This window comes from Polypterus senegalus, chromosome 1, assembly GCF_016835505.1.
Source record: "Polypterus senegalus isolate Bchr_013 chromosome 1, ASM1683550v1, whole genome shotgun sequence".
In the NCBI taxonomy this organism is placed as follows: Eukaryota; Metazoa; Chordata; class Cladistia; order Polypteriformes; family Polypteridae; genus Polypterus; species Polypterus senegalus.
In genome coordinates this window covers 63,414,515-63,435,075 of record NC_053154.1, presented here as the reverse complement: position 1 = coordinate 63,435,075, position 20,561 = coordinate 63,414,515, and the positions used below count along the sequence as shown (strand labels likewise).

Here is a 20,561-nt window from a genome sequence, read left to right as displayed (position 1 = left end):
TAAACATCAAAGTGTCCACTACTGAAATCGTCACCTGTAAATCTAAGATGTTTAAGAGGCATTGGCGGTTGCCAAAAGGTGTAAAATATTTGGCCATTTCGGTACACTTGAAAGCGACAACCGAACAATTCAGTGGCAGCCATCAACTCACATGCAGAACTATAGATGAAGGGCTTAAGCATTTCACTCTTATAGTGCTCCTGTGTAGTATAATTATCTCCTGTACCGTCATCAGTCCACACCTTGAACCTGTCCCAGTCGTTAAATACATAAGATACAATGTTCCTCCGAATATCAAGATTGAGCCTGATATGGCCGTGCAATATGTAACAAAAAGAATGGAAAAGGCAGGTGCCATCTCTGGGCATGGAAACCACTTGGTAAGTGACAGTTCTTTGATCAATGGTGATCACCTCGATAGACATGTTAATGCGGGTACGGTTGGAACGATAAAGGAAATGGGTACCTGAACAATGTAAAGTAAGTCTAAAATACCTACACAATAACTATAATCGTAATAAACGAACAATAAAACAGCGGAGAAGACGTGGATTAAATAAAAAAAATTTGTGAATTTCCCCTTGGGATTAATAAAGTATCTATCTATCTATCTATCTATCTATCTATCTATCTATCTATCTATCTATCTATCTATCTATCTATCTATCTATCTAAAAGGCTGTAGTTATCATCAGGAAAACGTAAATCCCATGCCGAAGCAAGGAAGGGAATATAGAGACCAGAGTGACGGACGGCCTTATATAGGCAGGCAGCCAACAACGTGGCAGGCGTTGGTATGGGGGATCCAACGCCGCCTCACACGGTGACCGAGCTGCAGGCTATGGACGTATATACAGTATGTATGTAAGTAGGATTCAGTTAGCATTGGGAACCCGCATACCAAATTTCTTGAAGATAGGGCCAGAAATAAGAAAGTTCAACATGGCGGATGTTGTTGACCGTTATGACCGTTACATGCAGAATTTTGAAATGAAACCTGGTTAACTTTTGTAAGTAAGTTGTAAGGAATGAGCTTGCCAAATTTCAGTCTTCTACCTACATGGGAAGTTGGAGAATAAGTGATGAGTGAGTGAGTCAGTGAGGGCTTTGCCTTTTATTAGTATAGATTATGCGATTTGCTCTTTGAGCAATGAATTTAGTATTACCGGTATACTCTGGTTTATTGTCTTTTAGTCTATTTATTGCTTTGTATATCCTACATTTATCTCTTTTAGTGTTCTGTGAAGAAAATAGCTGTATACAATGTTACATATACCCAGCTGTTCTTTGTGTGACTCTGTTTATGGGAAAGGTGATATATAAATAAAATGCATTATTATTATAATTATTAATAATCCATCTATTATTATCAATTATTTAAGGTCTGCAAAGAACAAAAAAACAATTAAGAATTCAAATCTTACTGGGGTAGTCCTTGGGATGAACTTTCTCTGACCAGTTTCCATAAAATGTCAACCTGTATTTAGCTGTTCCACAGGCACAGCAATCAAGTATTGGTTTTTCAGTAGTACCTTCCAGTGATGGTTCTAAAATTGATAAAAAAAAAAATACAGTTATATATATATATAGATAAACAGAAATAACAACAACCCGTCTGTAAAAAGAACACACAAGCCCAAACAATCAAAATTTTATTAAAGTGACAACCGTGCAAACAAGCTTCATGACGTATTTGTTGATCATAAAGTTAGCATATCAGACAAACTAGTCTTAATCTTCACTGTCCATATAGGCTGAAAAACACAAATCTACTTTATTTTAGGTATCATTAACCTAAATAATTATACTAAAAAATCAGTAAATTAAAAGCAGACAGAAACGTACCCTTTTCACATAGTTTCTTTGTGAGGGAACCTTCATCCTGGAAATAAATTATCCTTTTTTGCACAATGCTTGCTCTAAAAAGAAACACAGAAGAGAATTTGAATTAAATCAACTTTTTTTTATTAAATGGAAGAGAAAATTGAGTGGTTTCACTGAGCAAGCTTTTCAGTAACCGTGAAACATAAAATTGGCTCAGTAACAACTGATCTGCCATTTCTAATAGCTGCTTATTCCAATTTGAGGTCATGCTGCAAAAGAGCATTTTCCCTGGCAACACTAGTCAGGTCTGTACCCTGGATGCCAGCCAGTCATAGGGTACTCCTGCACACTCACTTACACAGTTAACAGACTCTTGTAATTGAGCCTAATGTGGCTACTTTGAACTACAGATAAAAAAGAAGATCTGAAACAGCAGCACAGCATGAAGATTTCAAAAACACATTTCAAAAATGAGTATCAAACTTGGAATAGATGAAGTGAAACAGTGCAGCACTAGCTGCCATGCAGTCCAGACACTCATATTTAAGTGATAAGCTATTACTGACTGCGTGTAAGGTATGCAGAGGATGAAACCTAAACCAATTAACTGTACCATTTTTCACAAAGTAAGGGGTATATGAAACTTGAATTTTCTCCTTGTGATAAAACTTAGGATTCATATCTGACTCTGTTTGCAACCTGACAGGGTACAGAAGCAATTAAGATGTTCAACTACAGTAATTACAGTACATTAGACTTACAAAATCCAGGAAAGTTATTAAGCATGTTTCTGCAAATGTTCGATGAGCAGATTTGTATATGACCAAAGATACATACAAGAAAGGAAATAAAGATAGGGAAAACTGACTGGAACTTATTCTGAGAGGAATGAACTAAAATAAAAGAGAGAGGACTGGAATATTTTCAAACAAAGTATGAAGTTAGAAGTGTTTCCAACAAGGAAATATGGTCATAAAGTAAATGCCAGCTTACATTAAAGTCTATTCTTTCACTTTAAAATGTATGTACAAAAGTAAAACAATGTTTAAGGAAAATTTCAAGCAAATTTTATTAAAGGTCTTTTCAGGAAGAGAACCACAGAGAAGAAACTGTTATCATGTAGTGTGGCAGACAGTTATAGCTTGGAAGTCTCATCTTCATGATATTTTGATTAGTTAATTCACTGGCATAGTGCGCAATCTGTAGCCCCCAAATAGTGGAGGTTGGGCTCCATCCCATAAGAAAAGCATTTGTTCTCATCCTAGCTGCCTCTCCTCTGAAGTCAGAAACTATTCAAATAAATGGGTTTTCGGAGATCATGCTGTGTCGACAACTTGTCAAATTTCATGGGAAACTTTTGATGTGGCATTAACATAAAAATGCTACATTTTTCAGCTCCATTGTATTATACACAGACATGCTAGAAAAAAACAAAGCAAAAAACATTACCAAGAAAGTCACTTCAGTTATGCACTTTGTCAGGTGCGTGCACATGGGAGAGCTTAAGGGCTCTGGTGGTACTTTATTGCCAAACAAAGGGTTGGCACTGTGGTCTAATGCATTCTTTTTCCTCCCTCTACAGAGCAGAAGACTGGCAGCCACTCCACCACTGACATCAATTCCATTATCTGCTCTCCTAGACCCTTCCTGCCTGGGAACCAGCCATCTTCTTCTCAGTTCTGTTATGAAGTTGCATCTGGAAGATGTCTCCACAAACAATTGTGTGCTGCATTATTGTGCACTCTTTCATATTATACAGGGTGACCAAGGCAGCTTTATTATGTTCCCTTTTTGCAACATCTTTACCTTACTGTTGTATAAAATACAAAATACATAAAATAGCAGACAAATAAGAGCCTTGAATCATCATTACTAATGAAATCCAAAATGGATGTTCTTTTATTGCACCAACTGATGAAGCCTCACCATGTGGACAGCAAGGCTCCTCATAGTACGATTGGTTTGTCTTAAGAGAACAGTTCCTTTCATCATTTAGGATCATTTATATAAAACAGCTAGAAAGCATTTCAATTACATTCCTTAAAAATCCCTGTGCTATTAAGAACCATCAAAAGACCCCAAAAGAGTTAATCATTAAAGTCTTGCATAAATATCTGGTTCAAAGAAATAAGACTTCTTACAAATAAACTGTTCTCAGTGAACAAAATACAACATTAAATGTTATATATGACCTCATCTGTTAATTTAAATGAGCTGGTTAAAGTAACGTCAGGATGTCCTAGTTGAACAGGCAGGCAGTTTCAAGTATATTTTCAAGTTATATATAACTGAAAAACTATCTGTCGAACACCAAGGCAGCTTTGCACAGACTGTTTTGCTTTCCTCTAAAGCTGCACATAAACTTCTATTAAACTATGCGCTGACTTCCCGTCAGCCCTTCTGTACTCCTCCATGTACTGTGTACTGCTGTAAATTGATGCCCTCTCAGTACCACTGCCACAGGATTACTCAAGTAATAAACTTGCTTAGTGAAGAACTGCACACAGCAACACTGCAAAGCCTGCACAGGGTTCTGATTTATTCATTTCCTAAAACACCATCTTTCTCGAATCCTCCTGATTTAAAGCATGTGAACTGCTATCACTCAAACATCCACCCAGCCCAGACAGCTCCTAGACACTCCTCTCGAACCACTCCTCTCGAACCGTCCTGAGTGTAAAAAACACACAGACCATCGTCTTTCAGCCCTGCCTGTCAATTGCCTTCTGCATTCTGTTACAATATCTATTCCAAAACTCAGTAATGTTGCTGAGTAATTTATAATGTTATAGGAGGCAATACACCCTTTTCTCACTGTTATCTTTAGCCTAAAAATGCACATAATGTTTCTTTTGTTAAAAAATGTATGCACATATTTGTGTCTGGCTTTGTGAGATTTGTGGGGTGTCCCATATGCCCATGAACTATGTATGCTTGGCTGCATAGTCTGTTCTCATTTCAGCTTTTCTTTTGTAACATCAAAATCAGACTGCCAGTTCCTTTTCCTTGTACATTATCATTAACTGAAATCTCATATTTAACCAAACTTCATGTCTATTTGTCCTCTATGTTACTCAGAGGATTCAAAATTACACAAAAGTGTAACTTGGAAACTTTTTGTTTTTACTTTTTAATTTTTTGATTTGTTAAATCACTTGTTAATGTTATCCCCAATAGGGTAGCTAGAGCCTATCCCAATAGCAACAGGTGCAAGATGGAGATGAAAATTCAATAAGATGTCAATCCATTACAGGGTGAATTCACACAAATATGAAATTGAGTTAATCTAGAATTGTCAGGAAAGCTATCCTGATTGTCTTCGGAATAAGGGATGAAAGAGGAGAACCTGGAGAAAAACAAAGCAGCTACACAAGCCAAGAACAGGCCTCTTCATGGAAAAGCCAAGAATAACTTAGAATTCAACCAAGATCCTTGGAGATGTGAGCTAGTAGCTCTGACCTTAGTATGTGTGGGCTGCTCATCAGCAAACATATTAACTTCTGTTTCTATATTTATATCTTTAGACTAGGAAAAATGTAGTTAATTTACAGAAATGGAAAATAAACTTTACATCACTCATAAATACTCTTTACTTTAAAACAGTAAACAGTACCAACCCCTAGGCTACAAAGGACGCTCATAATAAAAAACAAGTTAAGAATTTATGGTGTACCTAAATTTCCTAAGGTGACAGGCCATAGTTATAGTACCAAGAGCTTATTGGATGTGTTACAAGTACTATGTAAGTACCTGAGTTCTCTTCTGTATACAATATTTTTGGGTTTTTTTTCATCCAGGGACTAATATTGTTCGTTCACAGGAACTCCTTATCCTTAAACATACCATAACACACCATATCATACCATACCATAGCCTCAATGACTGTCTATTTGAGGTAAAATCTTGGTTTTCTTCTAATTTCCTCCAACTCAATAAACATAAGACAGAGGTTCTCCTCATTGGCTCCAAGTCTGCTGTATCAAAATCTAATAATTTTTCGCTTAATATCGATGGTACCTCGATATTATAACTCAGACCTCTTCCATGCAACACATTACCTCATTCCTAAACATTTCATTGGCTTCCTGTAAAATTTCGCATTGATTTTAAAATTCTTCCACTTATCTTCAAAGCACTTCATAACCTTGCACCATTATATACCTTCTTGACCTCATATATGTTTATACACCTAACCACACTCTTAGGTCCTCTACTTCTGGTCTTCTCATCACCCCTCTTGCACGCCTGATCACCATGGGTTCCAGGGCATTTAGTCGTAGTGCTCCACGTCTCTGGAACTCACTACCACAAAACTTTTGGGACATAGATTCCCTACCTATTTTCAGATCTCGTCTTAAGTCTTATTTATTTAGATTAGCTTACACTACATGACCTTAGGCTGTATTCTTATTACTGTATTTTCAGTTCCATAGATATATGTATATGTGTATGTCTACATTTGTGTTTTTGTTGGTTTTATGATTTTATTATCTGTATGGTGTCCTTGGCTGTTTAGAAAGGTGCCTTGAAATAAAATGTATTATTATTACCATACTATTTCCTAAATCAGCTTATCAGTAAGCTGGGTCGTGGAGGTGCTGGATATGGTAGATTGTTGCAGCTTTACTAGGATGATGTGTGTTTTGTATATGGTGTGTTTTAAAATTTTATTTCTGCACAGCATTATATTTTTTTAAAATAAACATTATCATCATTTTGCTCGAAATTCTTCCAACTTCTCTTTTGCTGAAGGTTATATGAATAGAGCTCTGATTGTCCACTTCATTGAATGACATGTCTAACTGTCTCTTTGCAGGTTTTTAATCCAGCAAGGCAATTCAATTTTCCTAATGTAATTTAGAATAACTTGCATAATGTGAGTTAAGCAGGTGACACTTCTGGGACCAAAGGAGGCAGGTGGGGTCATAGACTGATTGACAAAATGGTTCACGACACAAAATTAGCAAAAAACATTAACATATATAAAGAGCAAAAGTCAAAATTAAGAAAGAATATACAACTGAGAAAACAAGAAACACAACTAAATGGTAATCTGCAGATAAGAACTAAAATTATATATGCTGTAGTCACAGATATTTCATCATTCACAGTTGTTACAAAACAGAGCAGAGGAAGACGTCAACAGATAAAGTCAAGAAGAAAGCATGACAAGTTTGCCATATGCAATAAAGCTTGAAGAAACTGAAGCACTGTCCCTGAGTTGAAGAAATTTCTATGAATGATCAGCCGGGGTGGCTACAGAGATATGGTTTTGGCTTTCTTATCTAAATTTGCTCAAGTCTAACATGAATTACACATTATGCTAGACCATCTGTCATCTGCTAAAGATCATTGAACATGAATCTGACTGACATGATAATATATGACAAAAGACCTAAAACATGGACATTTTCTATGACCCTAGACAGGACTGCACTCTGTTCAGGAGTTGGTTTTAGCATTTCCTCTGATGCTGCTGGAATATCAGAGTCAAAACTTAAAAATAAGCAAGTTTTGAAGTCTGAGAGATAAATTATACTGCAGTGCTATCTAATTCACCTACATCTTTAAACACTTCAAAAGTAGAATAGTACAAAGCTACCAATGCATAACTTATTTCATCCTTAATAAACATCTGATTTGGTTAGTCACCAGTGATGTGTGTGCGTTTCCTATTGCAGATTAATTACAAGGAACTCCATGGAAAAAATACTGTTTGGAACCAAAAATGGACACTAGAAGTACTGTGTTCTTCTTCTTGGGCTATAAAACGCTCTGTCCAGTTTCAAAGTATGGTGTAAGACTCATATGTTCTTGTACTGCATATGCAGTGAATCCAATTACTGTTTTTTGATATCTGTGAGAAACACTTATGTCATTAATTTCTTTGCTACAAACATCCATGCTCAACACTAATTCTGCTTTGGTTTAGAAAAGGGAATCATTGGGGTGTATTACAAAAGACAAATCCCAAAAACTCTAAAAGACAGGCTACTACATAAAAAATAATGAAACAAGCCCAGTTTCTCTTGGCTTGTATTAGCCTGATTTTCTGAGCAATCCAAACCTCTTACCGAGATAGTACCAAACATCTGGCAAATCTCGAGGTACAGAATTATGTCCTTAAGACACATTCCAGGACTCTAAATGATTTAATTTCCCATGACTGAATTTCATTCTGATATGGCTTCTGCTCATCTCACAATGTGAAGCATTACAGGAGGAGTCTTTCCTGGGCAGACACTTAACTCACGTTGCCTTAGAAAGGCAAGTACTACTTTTAAGTACTTATGTTCTTTTAAAGAAGTCAGCCATCCTGCAAAGTTACTCTTCTCCTTCCTTATTTCTGGTGAACGGTACAGGGCCATTAGCACTCACATTCTGCAAACTTTTAGCCCTTGGTCATAAGACACCTCAATAACTGCTCATTCTGACAGTTGCATGATTGTTTTTATACATACTAAGACGTTAATCTGGGTAACAGTACCCTTACTGACTATCAGAGGACGCTACCATTAATGCATGAGGTCAATAAACATCTTGTTAAGTCATAATATAAGCCGTATTGCTGATTTTGAGGTTCCCCAGACCAGCAGGGGTGATGTGTTGTTGCGTCACAGGCATAAGGATGGAGGACAACTAATCTGACCCTTTTCAGCACATTAACTATTACATACTGAAATGGTGAGATAGAGAGATAGCCAATTAGAGATTATGCAAGATCAGGGGGCCAGAATGATTAGACCATGGATGGCAATTAAGCCTGAACATCAGGACACACCCTACTCTTTATGAAGGATGCCAATGGATCTTTTATGACAGTCAGGACTTCGGTTTTACATCTCATACCAAATGACAGTGCCTTTTTTACAAAACAGTGTGCCAGTCACTACACTGGGGCATTGGGATCCAAATTCAGACCACAGGATAAGTGCCTCGTTCTGGCCTCACCAACACTTCTTCCAGCAGCAACTCAAGCTAGATGGTCTACCATTCAAGTATTGGCCAGGCCTGAACATGCTTAGCTTCAGGTGGATGACTTCTTCTGAAATGCATGTTTTATGGCTGCTGGAACAGACAAGCCAGGGTTTACTGACATTTCATTAGTCCTTGGGGGCAGAGGTATTTATTATTTTCTGCTTTTGTGTTACTTTACTATTGCCTTGTATTACTTATTTAGGTTATTTTGCTTTGTTTTGCTTGTCATTTTGGACTCCTGTGTTGGTGTGTGGGGTTGTAAAATGACCCCTACAGGTCACAGTGCATTGTATTCCATGTCTTTCTTTTGTCTACTGTTGGCATTGTTTTACTGTCTCTAGTCCAAGAGAGACACACAATTAAGAATTTCAATGTATTACAACAAGGAAACTGTTGTACTCAACAGAAAACTAGAATTTAAATCTGAAACATTCTGCGTGCAACTAACTTTTTCTCCCTTTCATCCTCAAAACACTTTTGAAACAGGATTTGGAGTCCTTATTCAAACTATTAAAGTAAAAGAGCACTTCATAATGTTCCTTAGTCAGATCTACTGTCTCAATAGAAATATTCTGTAACAGAGTAAGAAGCCCTTTCTCTCAAGCAATTCATATCCAGATTACAATAATAGGTGTAGGCAGGGAGCTTACCTTGGTTACTGACCACTGCTTTTTGCTAGAGCAGAAATAGTAAGGTAAAAATGTCAGCAATGATCACTCCCATTATCATGTGCATGTCTCTGTTTCTTTTTGTGATCTAAAAAAAAATTGAATTTATATTTCTCCACACAACTTAATGTTGATCTGTTGACTTCAGTGTTTCTGTGGCCCACTGTTATTTGATGCAAGAAAAAGTAACATAATAGTTACAGTAGTTACAGCTCTAAGGACCTTGGTATCAATCATGGCCTGGCAGAGTTTGTATGTTGTCTCTGTGTCCATGTAGGTTTATTCTAAATTTTCGGATTTTTCACATCACAGATACAGCAGGTTGGCAAAACTGGAAACTGGAATAAGTATAGGTGTGTGCAAGAAAGTGCCCTGCCATGCCTTACTAACAATGGTGGGCTCCTTTTCTTGTTCCTAATATTGGTAGGATATAATTTAGCCACATGTGACTCTATACTAAACTATACCGACTCACAAAATGAAGAAATTAATGTTTAAGCTACAGTTTAGTTTACATATCTGGGTGTTTCATTTTATGTTTACTGCATTAAGTTAAAAGGAATAAGCATCTGACCATCTATTAACTGATTTTTTGTGACAAATTTTTTAAAGTCCCTCATATACACTGCAATAAAAGAAAAACTAATAAGAAATAGACATAAAGTGACATTCCAGTTTCTACTCACACTGTATAATTACAGTTGCGACCTTATACACAAAAATTACTGTATATGGGTTTCTCACTGCTACGAGTTGAATGTTATAAGAAAAGAAGTCAGATAAATTTGCACATCCGGTCATTTTTTTAGCAAAGCACTCTATTTTACCAAGAGGTCTGTGAATTTTATATAATTTATTTGCTAAAAAAAAAAAAAACATGAAAGGTATTCCAGCATATACAGGGGTGGACAAAAGTAGGTTTACAGTTTTGAGTACGCGAAACACAGAGTTTATTCTTGTGTTATTACTTATTTATTAAGTATTTCATTATTTATTTATATTATTCATCTTCTTCTTATTATTATTGTTATTGTTATTAGCAACTAGACTACAAAAATATGTTAACAATGAAGGTCAGCAATTTGAGTATTTACTAGATTGCACCTAAGTGCACTGTGCCATTTTGAGTTAATAAATTAATAAAGCTATTGAGTTAATAAAGCTATTGTAATAATCATAACCTGCATGTCCTTTTTCTAACAAACATCTGTAAACCTACTTTTGCCCACCCCAGTATATATAATGCAACACAGAGCAGTACAGAAAAAAATGTACCAGACATGTCCCACGGCTACCAGAAAAAGCAAAGCGAGTCACGACTTTTATGTCAGCTAAGGCCACAAGAACAAATAAAGCATTTGAAGAATGTTTACATATATTTTTTTAACATTCTGATAAATAGCTGCAAAATCAGATGCAGTAAACAAACGAATTTAGATAAGATATTAAAAAGGTCATCAGGGAAAGCAGAAGAAACAGTCTGATAAAAGAAATGTGTGGAGAGTAGTTCCAGTTTACACACCTTATTCTACTGCATGTCTTAAAGGATGTGTTAGGAGCGGCATGTTATTTTCAGAGCTTGATGGTGTATCAATGCAATTACAACTTGGGAGGCTTTGGGTGTTATGAATATCATCCTAAATAAACATCATTGCTAGTCAACCTACGATGGGCAGGCACCCTATGGAAAGATTGTTCTTGCCTTGTGCCAAATTTATTGCTGGGATACACGCCAGCTTCTCCATGATCTTGCTCTGGATCAGTGGGTTTAGAATATGGATGGATGGATGCTAGTTAACTGTAAGTAAGCCTGCAAATACAGTTTTCAAATTACATTTTTTACAGTACTGCTGTGAGCCACATCTTCCTCTCAATGTAATGCCGTACATTGTACACTGTTAAACCGTACTTCTAAAATTTTTATTATTATGCTGTATTAAGGAATTGTTCTGTTCTGTGTATTGTATTGTATTGACCCCCTACTTTTGACACCCACTGCACGCCCAACCTACCTGGAAAGGGGTCTCTCTTTGAACTGCCTTTCCCGAGGTTTCTTCCATTTTCCCTACAAGGTTTTTGGGAGTTTTCCTTGTCTTCTCAGAGAGTCAAGGCTGGGGGGCTGTCAAAAGGCAGGGCCTGTTAAAGCCCATTGTGGCACTTCCTGTGTGATTTTGGGCTATACAAAAATAAACTGTGTATTGTAATGCCAACAAGGTAGAGATTAACTGGGTGGCAGTCTTTTGCAAGCTGATAAATGCACAGCCCCTTCAATCCATCTATTATCCAACCTGCTACATCCTAACCACAGGGTCACAGGGGTCTGCTGGAGCCAATCCCAGCCAACACAGGGCACAAGGCAGGAAACAAACCCCAGGCAGGGTGCGCACATACTAGGGACAATTTAATATCGCCAATTCACCTAACCTGCATGTCTTTGGACTGTGGGAGGAAACCGGAGCACCCGGAAGAAACCCACGCAGACACGGGGAGAACATGCAAACTCCACGCAGGGAGGACCCATGAAGCGAACCCGGGTCTCCTAACTGCAAAGCAGCAGCGCTACCCACTGCGCCACCATGCCGCCCACAGCCCTTTTTAACAGGAAACTTTGAAATGATTGCTTTTCTGAAATGAACCTGAATGTGAACATTTGAAAGTTTCCAAGGAGGAAGGTATGGCGTAGGAAGGGGAAAGGGTGTGGAATTGTCCTAAAAGAAATATGAGCATATAAGTTTGTATCCTCACTGCCAAACAATGAATAGCCCTTTAAATGTTATCAGTGTCTTCAAATTACCTGGGAGCTCCAAAGTGACACAGAGAGAGAAGTCACAGGCATTTGGCACAACATCTCTTGGCCAATGTAGGACTACATATGGTCTCTAGCCAGGAAAAAACAAGGCCACGTTGTCCTTATAAGGGTCCCAGCATTAGACAGACACCTAAATCTCAGAGGTGCTGAGACACTAGTTCTAGCTAAGTATTCCTACAGACAAATCAGGTTATTCTTGACAACAAAAGTAGTATTCAAATAGCTCAAAAGGATATCATTGAGCTTAGTGCTAGGAGGGAAACTGTAATGAAGATTAATCAGAAATAGAAGGAAAATCAAAAGAGGTGAAAGAGACAGAGTGACACAAGCAATAAGCATAGAATACATTGGTATAGTTCAAAGAAGAGGACAAGTGGGCAAGCCAACCCACCTATAGTCAGTGTCAGGAGTGGGATGAGGCTAATCCCTTAAACCTTGCCTCTGTATACCATTTGCCCATTTACATATACTCCCATCTGTGTCTGTTGCTATGCAGTGCTAATCAAACAACAGTTCAATGTGACAGGGTCAGTGTGCTGTAAAAATGGTGCCATCCTTTGGATGAGGCATAAAACAGAGGTCCTGACTCTCTCTGGTTCATTAAATGTCCCTGGACATCATACATAAAGAGAAGGATATATCCCAATGTCCAGGCTAAATTGCCCTCCATGGCCTAGTCACTCCCATCCAATGTTTCAAATTTTCTGTCTCGCTCTCATCCCTTAACTACCTAATAGCTAATGTGTGGTTAACTTACTGGTGCAAAATGGCTGCCTTCACATCATCCAAGTGGATGCTGCAAATTAGTGGTGGTTGAAATGACTCCCCACTCTCTTATGTAAAGCGATATGAGTAGTCAGAAAATTGCTAAATAAATTTAAAAAAATAGTTCAACTAACTCAGGAGAAGGGGACATAACCAAGACTGTCTAGGATGGTGCCTTGCTCGAGCATTGTGTTTATATGTCTATAGGGTCATTATTGTCATGTGGACAGACACAGAGCTGAATTATGGCCAATTGATGCCCCCTACACACAGCCCAACAATTACATTACAACTCAATAAATAGTAAAGGTGAAAAAAGAGAATAAAGCTTAGCTGTTCTTTGTGAAGAATCTGTAATAATATAGTAAGAGTATAAGGAGGTCAAGGGTCCGTTACAGAAATCGGGTGATGAGTTAAATGCTAGCAAGACCCAGTCAGTTGTGTTTACATTCAATGAAAGCAAAACTTGTATGTCATGGGAAACCCAGCTTGCCAAAAAAAACTTTTTTTTAACAATGCAGATTAAAGTAGATAAGAACAGCTACAAAACATTAAACTAAAGCTGAGTCTTGCAGTGAGAGTTAGGGGTATGATAGTTAGGGGAAAAAACTCTGAGGTGCCCCCTTCCCTTGTTGCTCAAAGCACATGCTTCTGTGCTTAAAAGATTAATTAATCCAGGGATGTACAGAGTACAGTGAAAGTATTACATGCATGTGCTAATCATGCAATATGTCACCACTAGTGATGTATATGATATGTTCACATTTCCAAAACTCACTGATACTTCAATTGTTGGAACCTTCATCAATGTATCTGCACTTTTGTAACTCTGACCTTATCATCCAAAGGTTACATCAAATGTCACAAAAAGTGGCCTTACTCACAGACGACAATAATACACAAAACCATGGCACTAACAATCAGTATGTTCACAGACCATAGCACTGCTATGCAGCAGCCCATTTAGAGCTCTCTTCAGGTTAGTGGTTATTTTCTTAACTATTTCTCATGCATCCAGTGTTTCTTGATCCCTTGACTTCTTTCTTTGGATTTCCTATTTGCTTAGTGTTTTGCACTTGCTTTGATTTCTGTTTTTGACCTTTTGCCTTATTTTTGACAACTGATTTTAGATTTATCCTTGCTGTATTTAGTCAATTGACTCATAAGCTATTTTGTGCACTGCCACCTTTGGATTTTGCCACTTAACCCATTTGCTCTTTTAAATGTGACCATCTGCCTATGTTTTTATTTTTTGGATTTTGCCTTTTGGATAAGGATTTGTTATTAACATTATTATTTTTGCCTACATGTCTGCTCTTTCCCCACAGATCTGCCCAAACAATAGCCAGCCAATCTTCACAGATCAATGCAATGCTCAGATGTCCCTCAGTCTGCTCTTACCTGCTGAAGAGCTGGCGCTGAGAGGTCATGCTTCATGCACTCCTGCCTCTACGGGAGAGTCTGTTTTTTTCCCCCATTTATCCCTACACTTTCTGGTTTAATTTAAAATAAACACCCAGCTTAAATACTTACATCTCATTTCACATCATTCTATATGTGAAGAGTTCTCAGGAGAGCATTCTCTATTCACAACAGGAATGTACGCTCAAAACCAAAAGGATAAAAGAGAGGTTAACAGCAGAGCCTATCACAGCACCATCTAATGGAGGTCAGGATAAACTACAAGTGCATTGTCAATGAAATTCACATAAAAAATGTAACTGTAAATGTCTTTATTTTCGAACAATATCATCATTTCCTCTGTACTTCAATGGATTTTCATTAAATGATGTGTTATATGCAATAAAAGGCACATGGTTACAGTGAAAAGTGAAACACGAAAAGTGTATGGACCCATATATTCATCAAGGAACCCAACAGCTGAGGACAAAAACAGGAGTTTTGACATTGAAGTACTAAATTAGGAATCATGTAAACCTAACACACAGAAAGTATTTACATTGTTCATTAGAGAAAAAGATAATGAATTGGTTTGTGTCCCTGAGGTGTTACTGTTTCCTGGCATTATATGTAACAACACTGCTTTGCAGAAGTGTGTTTCTTAAGATATTAATGCAATAGCATCACTTTACCTTTTATATATAAACTGCTCAAAAAAATAAAATGAACACTTTGAAAGCACATCAGATCTCAATGGGAAAAAATCCTGCTGGATATGTACACTGATATGGAATGAGTAATGTGTTAGGAACGAAAGGATGCCACATTGTTTGAAGGAAATGAAAATTATCAACCTACAGAGGGTTGAATTCAAAGAAACCCCAAAAATCAAAGTGAAAAAATGATGTGACAGGCTAGTCCGTTTTGCCAAAATTTCATTGCAGCAACTCAAAATCATACTCAGTAGTTTGTATGGCCCCCACGTGCTTGTTTGCATGCCTGACAATGTCGAGGGGGAAGCATGCGCCTAAAGAGACGACAGATCCTTCCAGATCTGGACCAGGGCATCACTGACCTCCTGGACAGTCTGAGGTGCAACCTGGCAGCATCATACGCATACACATAATGTTCTAGAGGTGTTCTATTGTATTTAAGGTCAGGCGAGCATGGGGGCCAGTCAATGGTATCAATTCCTTCATCCTCCAGGAACTGCCTGCATACTCTTGCCACATGAGGCCGGACATTCTCGGGCACAAGGAGGAACCCAGGACCTACTACAGCAGCATAGGGTCTGACAATGTGTCCAAGAATTTCATCCCGATGCCTACTGGCAGTCAAGGTGCCGTTGTCTAGTCTGTAGAGGTCTGTGCGTCCCTCCATGGATATGCCTCCTCAAACCATCACTGACCTCCCACCAAACCGGTCATGCTGAACGATTTTATAAACAGCATAACGTTCCCCGCGGCTTCTCCAGATCCTTTCACGTCTGTAACATGTGCTCAGGCTGGACCTGCTCTCATCTGTGAAAAGCACAGGGCGCCAGTGGTGGACCTGCTAATTCTGGCATTCTATGGCAAATGCCAATCAAGCTCCACAGTGCTAGGCACTAGAGGACGTCGGGCCCTCAGGCCACCCTCATGAAGTCTGTTTCTGATTGTTTGGTCAGAGACATTCACACCAGTAGACTGCTGGAGGCCATTTTATAGTGCTCATCCTGTTCCTTTTTGTCCAAAGGAGCAGATACACAAGTCCTGCTGATGGGTTAAGGACCTTCTACGCCACTGTCCAGCTCTCCTAGAATGACCGCCTGTCTCCTGGAATCTCCTCCTTGCCCTTGAAACTGTGCTAGGAGACACAGCAAACCTTCTGGCAATGGCACGTATTGATGTGCCATCCTGGAGAAGTTGGACTATCTGTGCCACCAAACTCTGTAGAGTCCAGGTATCGCCTCATGCTACCAGTAGTGACACTGATCATAGACAAATGCAAAACTAGTGAAAAAACTGTCAGAAAAGACGAGGAGGGAAAAATGTCTGTGGCCTCCACCTGTTAAACCTTTCCTGTTTTGGGGGTCGTCTCATTGTTGCCCCTCTAGTGCAGCTGTTAATTTAATTAAAACCAAAGCAGCTGAAACTGATTAACAATGCCCTCTGCTACTTAACTGACCAAATCAATAGCTAAGAAGTTTCATTGACTTGATGCTATACTGTGATTAAAAAGTGTGCCTTTAATTTTTTTTTAGCAGTATGTTATCAATGCATATACTGTACTGTAAACATACATGCATGTTTAGTGTTGTCAATGTGTTGCCCATATGTGTTTTACAATGGTAATATTGGCATTTGATAAACAGAGTTTAGTTCATAAGACCAATCTGAAAATCAGACTGCCAGAGCATGTATGGAAGAAATGGCCTTGACAGTCTTATTATATGTGCTTGCATCAGTACCCGCTGTTCTTGCATTAAAAATAAACTGGCAAGTACTTTATGCACAGCAACCAACTGTCTTGGAAAGATTTGTCAGCAATAAAATTTAAAGACCTTCAAAGATCAAAGAAAGTATTAGGCAGAGCTTAAATGGCTCCCATCCATATTTATTCTAAACTTGTTTATTTAATTGTGGGTAACTGAAGGATAAGTTAATGTTAAATCACATAAGAAAAAGATAGACAGATAGACAGATAGACAGATAGACAGATAGACAGATAGACAGATAGATAGATAGATAGATAGATAGATAGATAGATAGACCACCTTCCAATGTAAATATTTTAACAGTAGGCATTTCAAAGTTGCTAAAAGAGTACAGCCTAAAACTGACTGACCCTCAGTTAGACAGGTCTCCCTGATTGAGTTTTGAACAATACATTTATGGAAAAATTCAGAGATATCTGAGTATGTACTGGTTAACCTCTAAGGATGGCACAACATTTACAGATTTTTTAAAATCTAAATGCTTGTGAAAAAGTGAAGAAATCTAATTAGATGTTATTATTCTGTCATCCAAATGTTCAATTAAAATCAATGCATTGTCATTATACTCTAAAGTACAATTAAGTCTATTTTTGTAAGCTCTCCTGATGTGGAAACATAAAATAATTACCAATTGAAGGCAATAAACAATAGCAATAAACTTAATTAAATATGAGAGTATCATTTTAAAAATATAAATATTGGATATAATAACCACACAATACTACCAGGGATTGACTACAGATGACAATGAAAGCCAAGTTGTACCAAGTCACCTAAATATTTAAGCTACTTTGTTCTCTGCCTAGCAGGCTTTTTGTTGAGTTCTTCTTGATGCTCTGGCAATCCTGCTAGTCTTTGACCATTTCTTTTCTTGATTTCTTGTCTATGAATATTATCTTCAGGTTTTTCTAGTCATTTCAGCTGCATTCATCTCAAATTTAAATTCTACTGTAAATTTTGAAACTGGTTACTTTCTTTCTTGTATGCTTAGAAAACACCTTTGCATAAATGCAGAAGAAAAAATTAAGACATCAAAAAATTATATTTAACCACTAAATCTTTAATGCAATTTTAGGGTAAATAATTATTAAAATTAAACTTCTTCACATTGCGTATTTTATACATTAAATGCAGTTCAATGTGCTTTTCACAAAAAAGAAACAAATTCAATTTACCATTAATATAGATATTCTATATAGTTCATTGTAGATAAAAGCCAAGCAAAATGACACCTTTTATTGGCTAACTAAAAAGATTACAATATGCAAGCTTTCGAGGCAACTCAGGCCCCTTGATTACATCTTGCCTGAAGAAGGGGCCTGAGTTGCCTCGAAAGCTTGCATATTGTAATCTTTTTAGTTAGCCAATAAAAGGTGTCATTTTGCTTGGCTTTTCTCTACATTCATAATGGCTAACACGGTACAACAACCTAGTACTACAGATATATAGTTCATTGTAAACCCTGAGCCCTTTAAGATCAGACCTTGGGTTAAAGAGGCAAAGAAGCCTAATGCTTGACAGACCTTCTGGGCTCATCAGAGGTATGTAACACCACCCAAGACAAGAGTGGGCACTGTCATTAACAGTGTCATCTCCCTTTACCTCTACAGTTATTAGAAAATGCCGAATGAGGTCAACTGACTCTGTACCTTCTGGTCAGACACCTATAAAGCTTGGGTGCCCCCTGAAAAAGACATCTATTTGTGGACAGAGCAGAACATATGATAGAATTCCTACCACTTCTGAGCAGATGTAGACCAGAGCAGATTAACCAAAGTTTTTGTTATTTGTTCCTGCTCCATGCCATTGTGCACATGCTGTGCTTTTTAGACCACTGTTGATTAAGGGACTTCCCAGTTGGCACCAAAACATTTAATTTTGGACTCAGTCATTCCCTCACCTGACCACACTCTATGTAGTCAAAACTTTGTGGACACCTGACCATCAGACCTACTGTATATGAGCTTGTTGGACATCTCATTCTGAAACTATGGGCACTAATATATAAAATATGTATATAAAATTCGGCCAAAATAGCATTTGTGTGGTCAGTTACCAATGATGGAGACCCAGCTCACAATAGACTTTCCTATTCATCTCAAACATGTTCAGTAGGGTTACGGTCAGGGCTCGTTAAATCATGCCTTTATAGATCTGACTTTGTGTACAGAGGCACTGTCATGCTGGAACAGAAAACTGTTGCCACAATGTTGAAAGCACATAAATATCCAAAATGTCTTTGTATGCTGAAGAATTAATAGCACCCTTCACCAGGAACCAAGAAGCCCAGACTAAATCCCTGAAACAGCCACAAACTATTATCCCTCCTCCATCAAACTTTACAGTAGGCACCATGTAGTCCTGAAGGTAGCATTCTCCTGGCATCTGCCAAACCCAGATTCATTCATCAGACTTCTAGATAGTGAAGTGTGCTTCATCACTCCAGAGGACACTTTATCACTACTCCAGAGTCCAAATGTGGCATTCTTTATACTATTTTAGCCGACATGTAGCATTGAACATGGTGATCTTAGGTTTGTGTGAAGATGCTTTGTCACCGAAACCCACTTCATGAAGCTTCTGAAGCAGAGTTATTATGCTTATTTATGTTGGTTCCAGTTGCAGTTTGGAGCTCTGCTGTAAGTGATGCAACAGAAGATTGGTGATTTTTACACATCAATGCGCTTCAGCTCTTGCTGACCCCATTCTGTGAGTTTCCGTGATCGAATACATGGTTGCTGAGCTGGTGTTACTCAAAGATGCCACCAATTCACAGTAATAACACAGTTAACTGGGGCAGACCTAGCAGAGGAGAAATTTCACATACTGACACATAGGAATGGTGGCATCCTAAGACAGTGTCTTGTTTAAAATCACTGCGCTCGGCTCTTTAGTATGACTCATTGTACCAGCAATGTTTGTCAATGCAGACTGCATAACTATGTGTCTGGTTATATGCCCCTCTTAACAATGGGTTCGGTTAAAACACTAGAACTGATTAGTTTAGAGGGGTGTCCATATATTTTGGCCATATAGTGTATTTTTAACCAATCAGCTAATGAAATTCAGGCTTGGTGTTGGTTTAAAGTCCAAAGCTGTTTACATTCTCACAGTTTGAATTTCAAAATAAATGTATGAATACTTTCAGCCTTTTCTTATACTGAGTCTTTGCTTTGGCTATCAGCAATAACTTGGGTTTTCCACTCTAATTTCTGAAGGGTAACTGTGGCACCAGAAATTTCATTGTAAGTTTTTTTTTAATCAGAGGTTCACTTGTACTAAAAGTTTCACTTAATATACTAGAATTAACTCTTGGAAGGCTTCAAGCTGAGAGATCAAAGAAGCATAACAGAGACAAAAACCTGCAGCCACTGCCACTCATTAGAATGGACACTGGGGATTCTGATCTGTCTTCTGAACATTTAAAATAATAATTTTGTCATACATGACATAACACTAAAATCTTCTTAATGTCATTGAGGGTTAACAAGGGTCTGTAGCTTATCTGGCAGTGTGGAGCACCAAGCAGAAGAAAGCTCCTAGATATCAGCAGTCCACCATAATAACCACATATGCACAATTTCAATTTAACCCAGCCATCATACATTTGGGAATGTGTAAAGGGGAAACTGCGGTGGGC

The 20,561-nt window shown here is 37.9% G+C and overlaps 1 protein-coding gene across 1 annotated transcript in view; it reads right to left on the bottom strand.

Annotated features, from left to right (window-relative positions):
• The window catches only part of LOC120526619 (spondin-1), a 558,899-nt gene that overhangs the window by 412,175 nt on the left and 126,163 nt on the right, over positions 1 to 20,561 (bottom strand). The window contains exons 4-5 of the mRNA XM_039749784.1: positions 1,846 to 1,919; positions 1,425 to 1,547 (exon numbers count right to left, since the gene is read on the bottom strand). Coding sequence (XP_039605718.1) covers positions 1,425 to 1,547; positions 1,846 to 1,919 — 197 coding nt within the window. The remainder of the gene's footprint in view (positions 1 to 1,424; positions 1,548 to 1,845; positions 1,920 to 20,561) is intronic.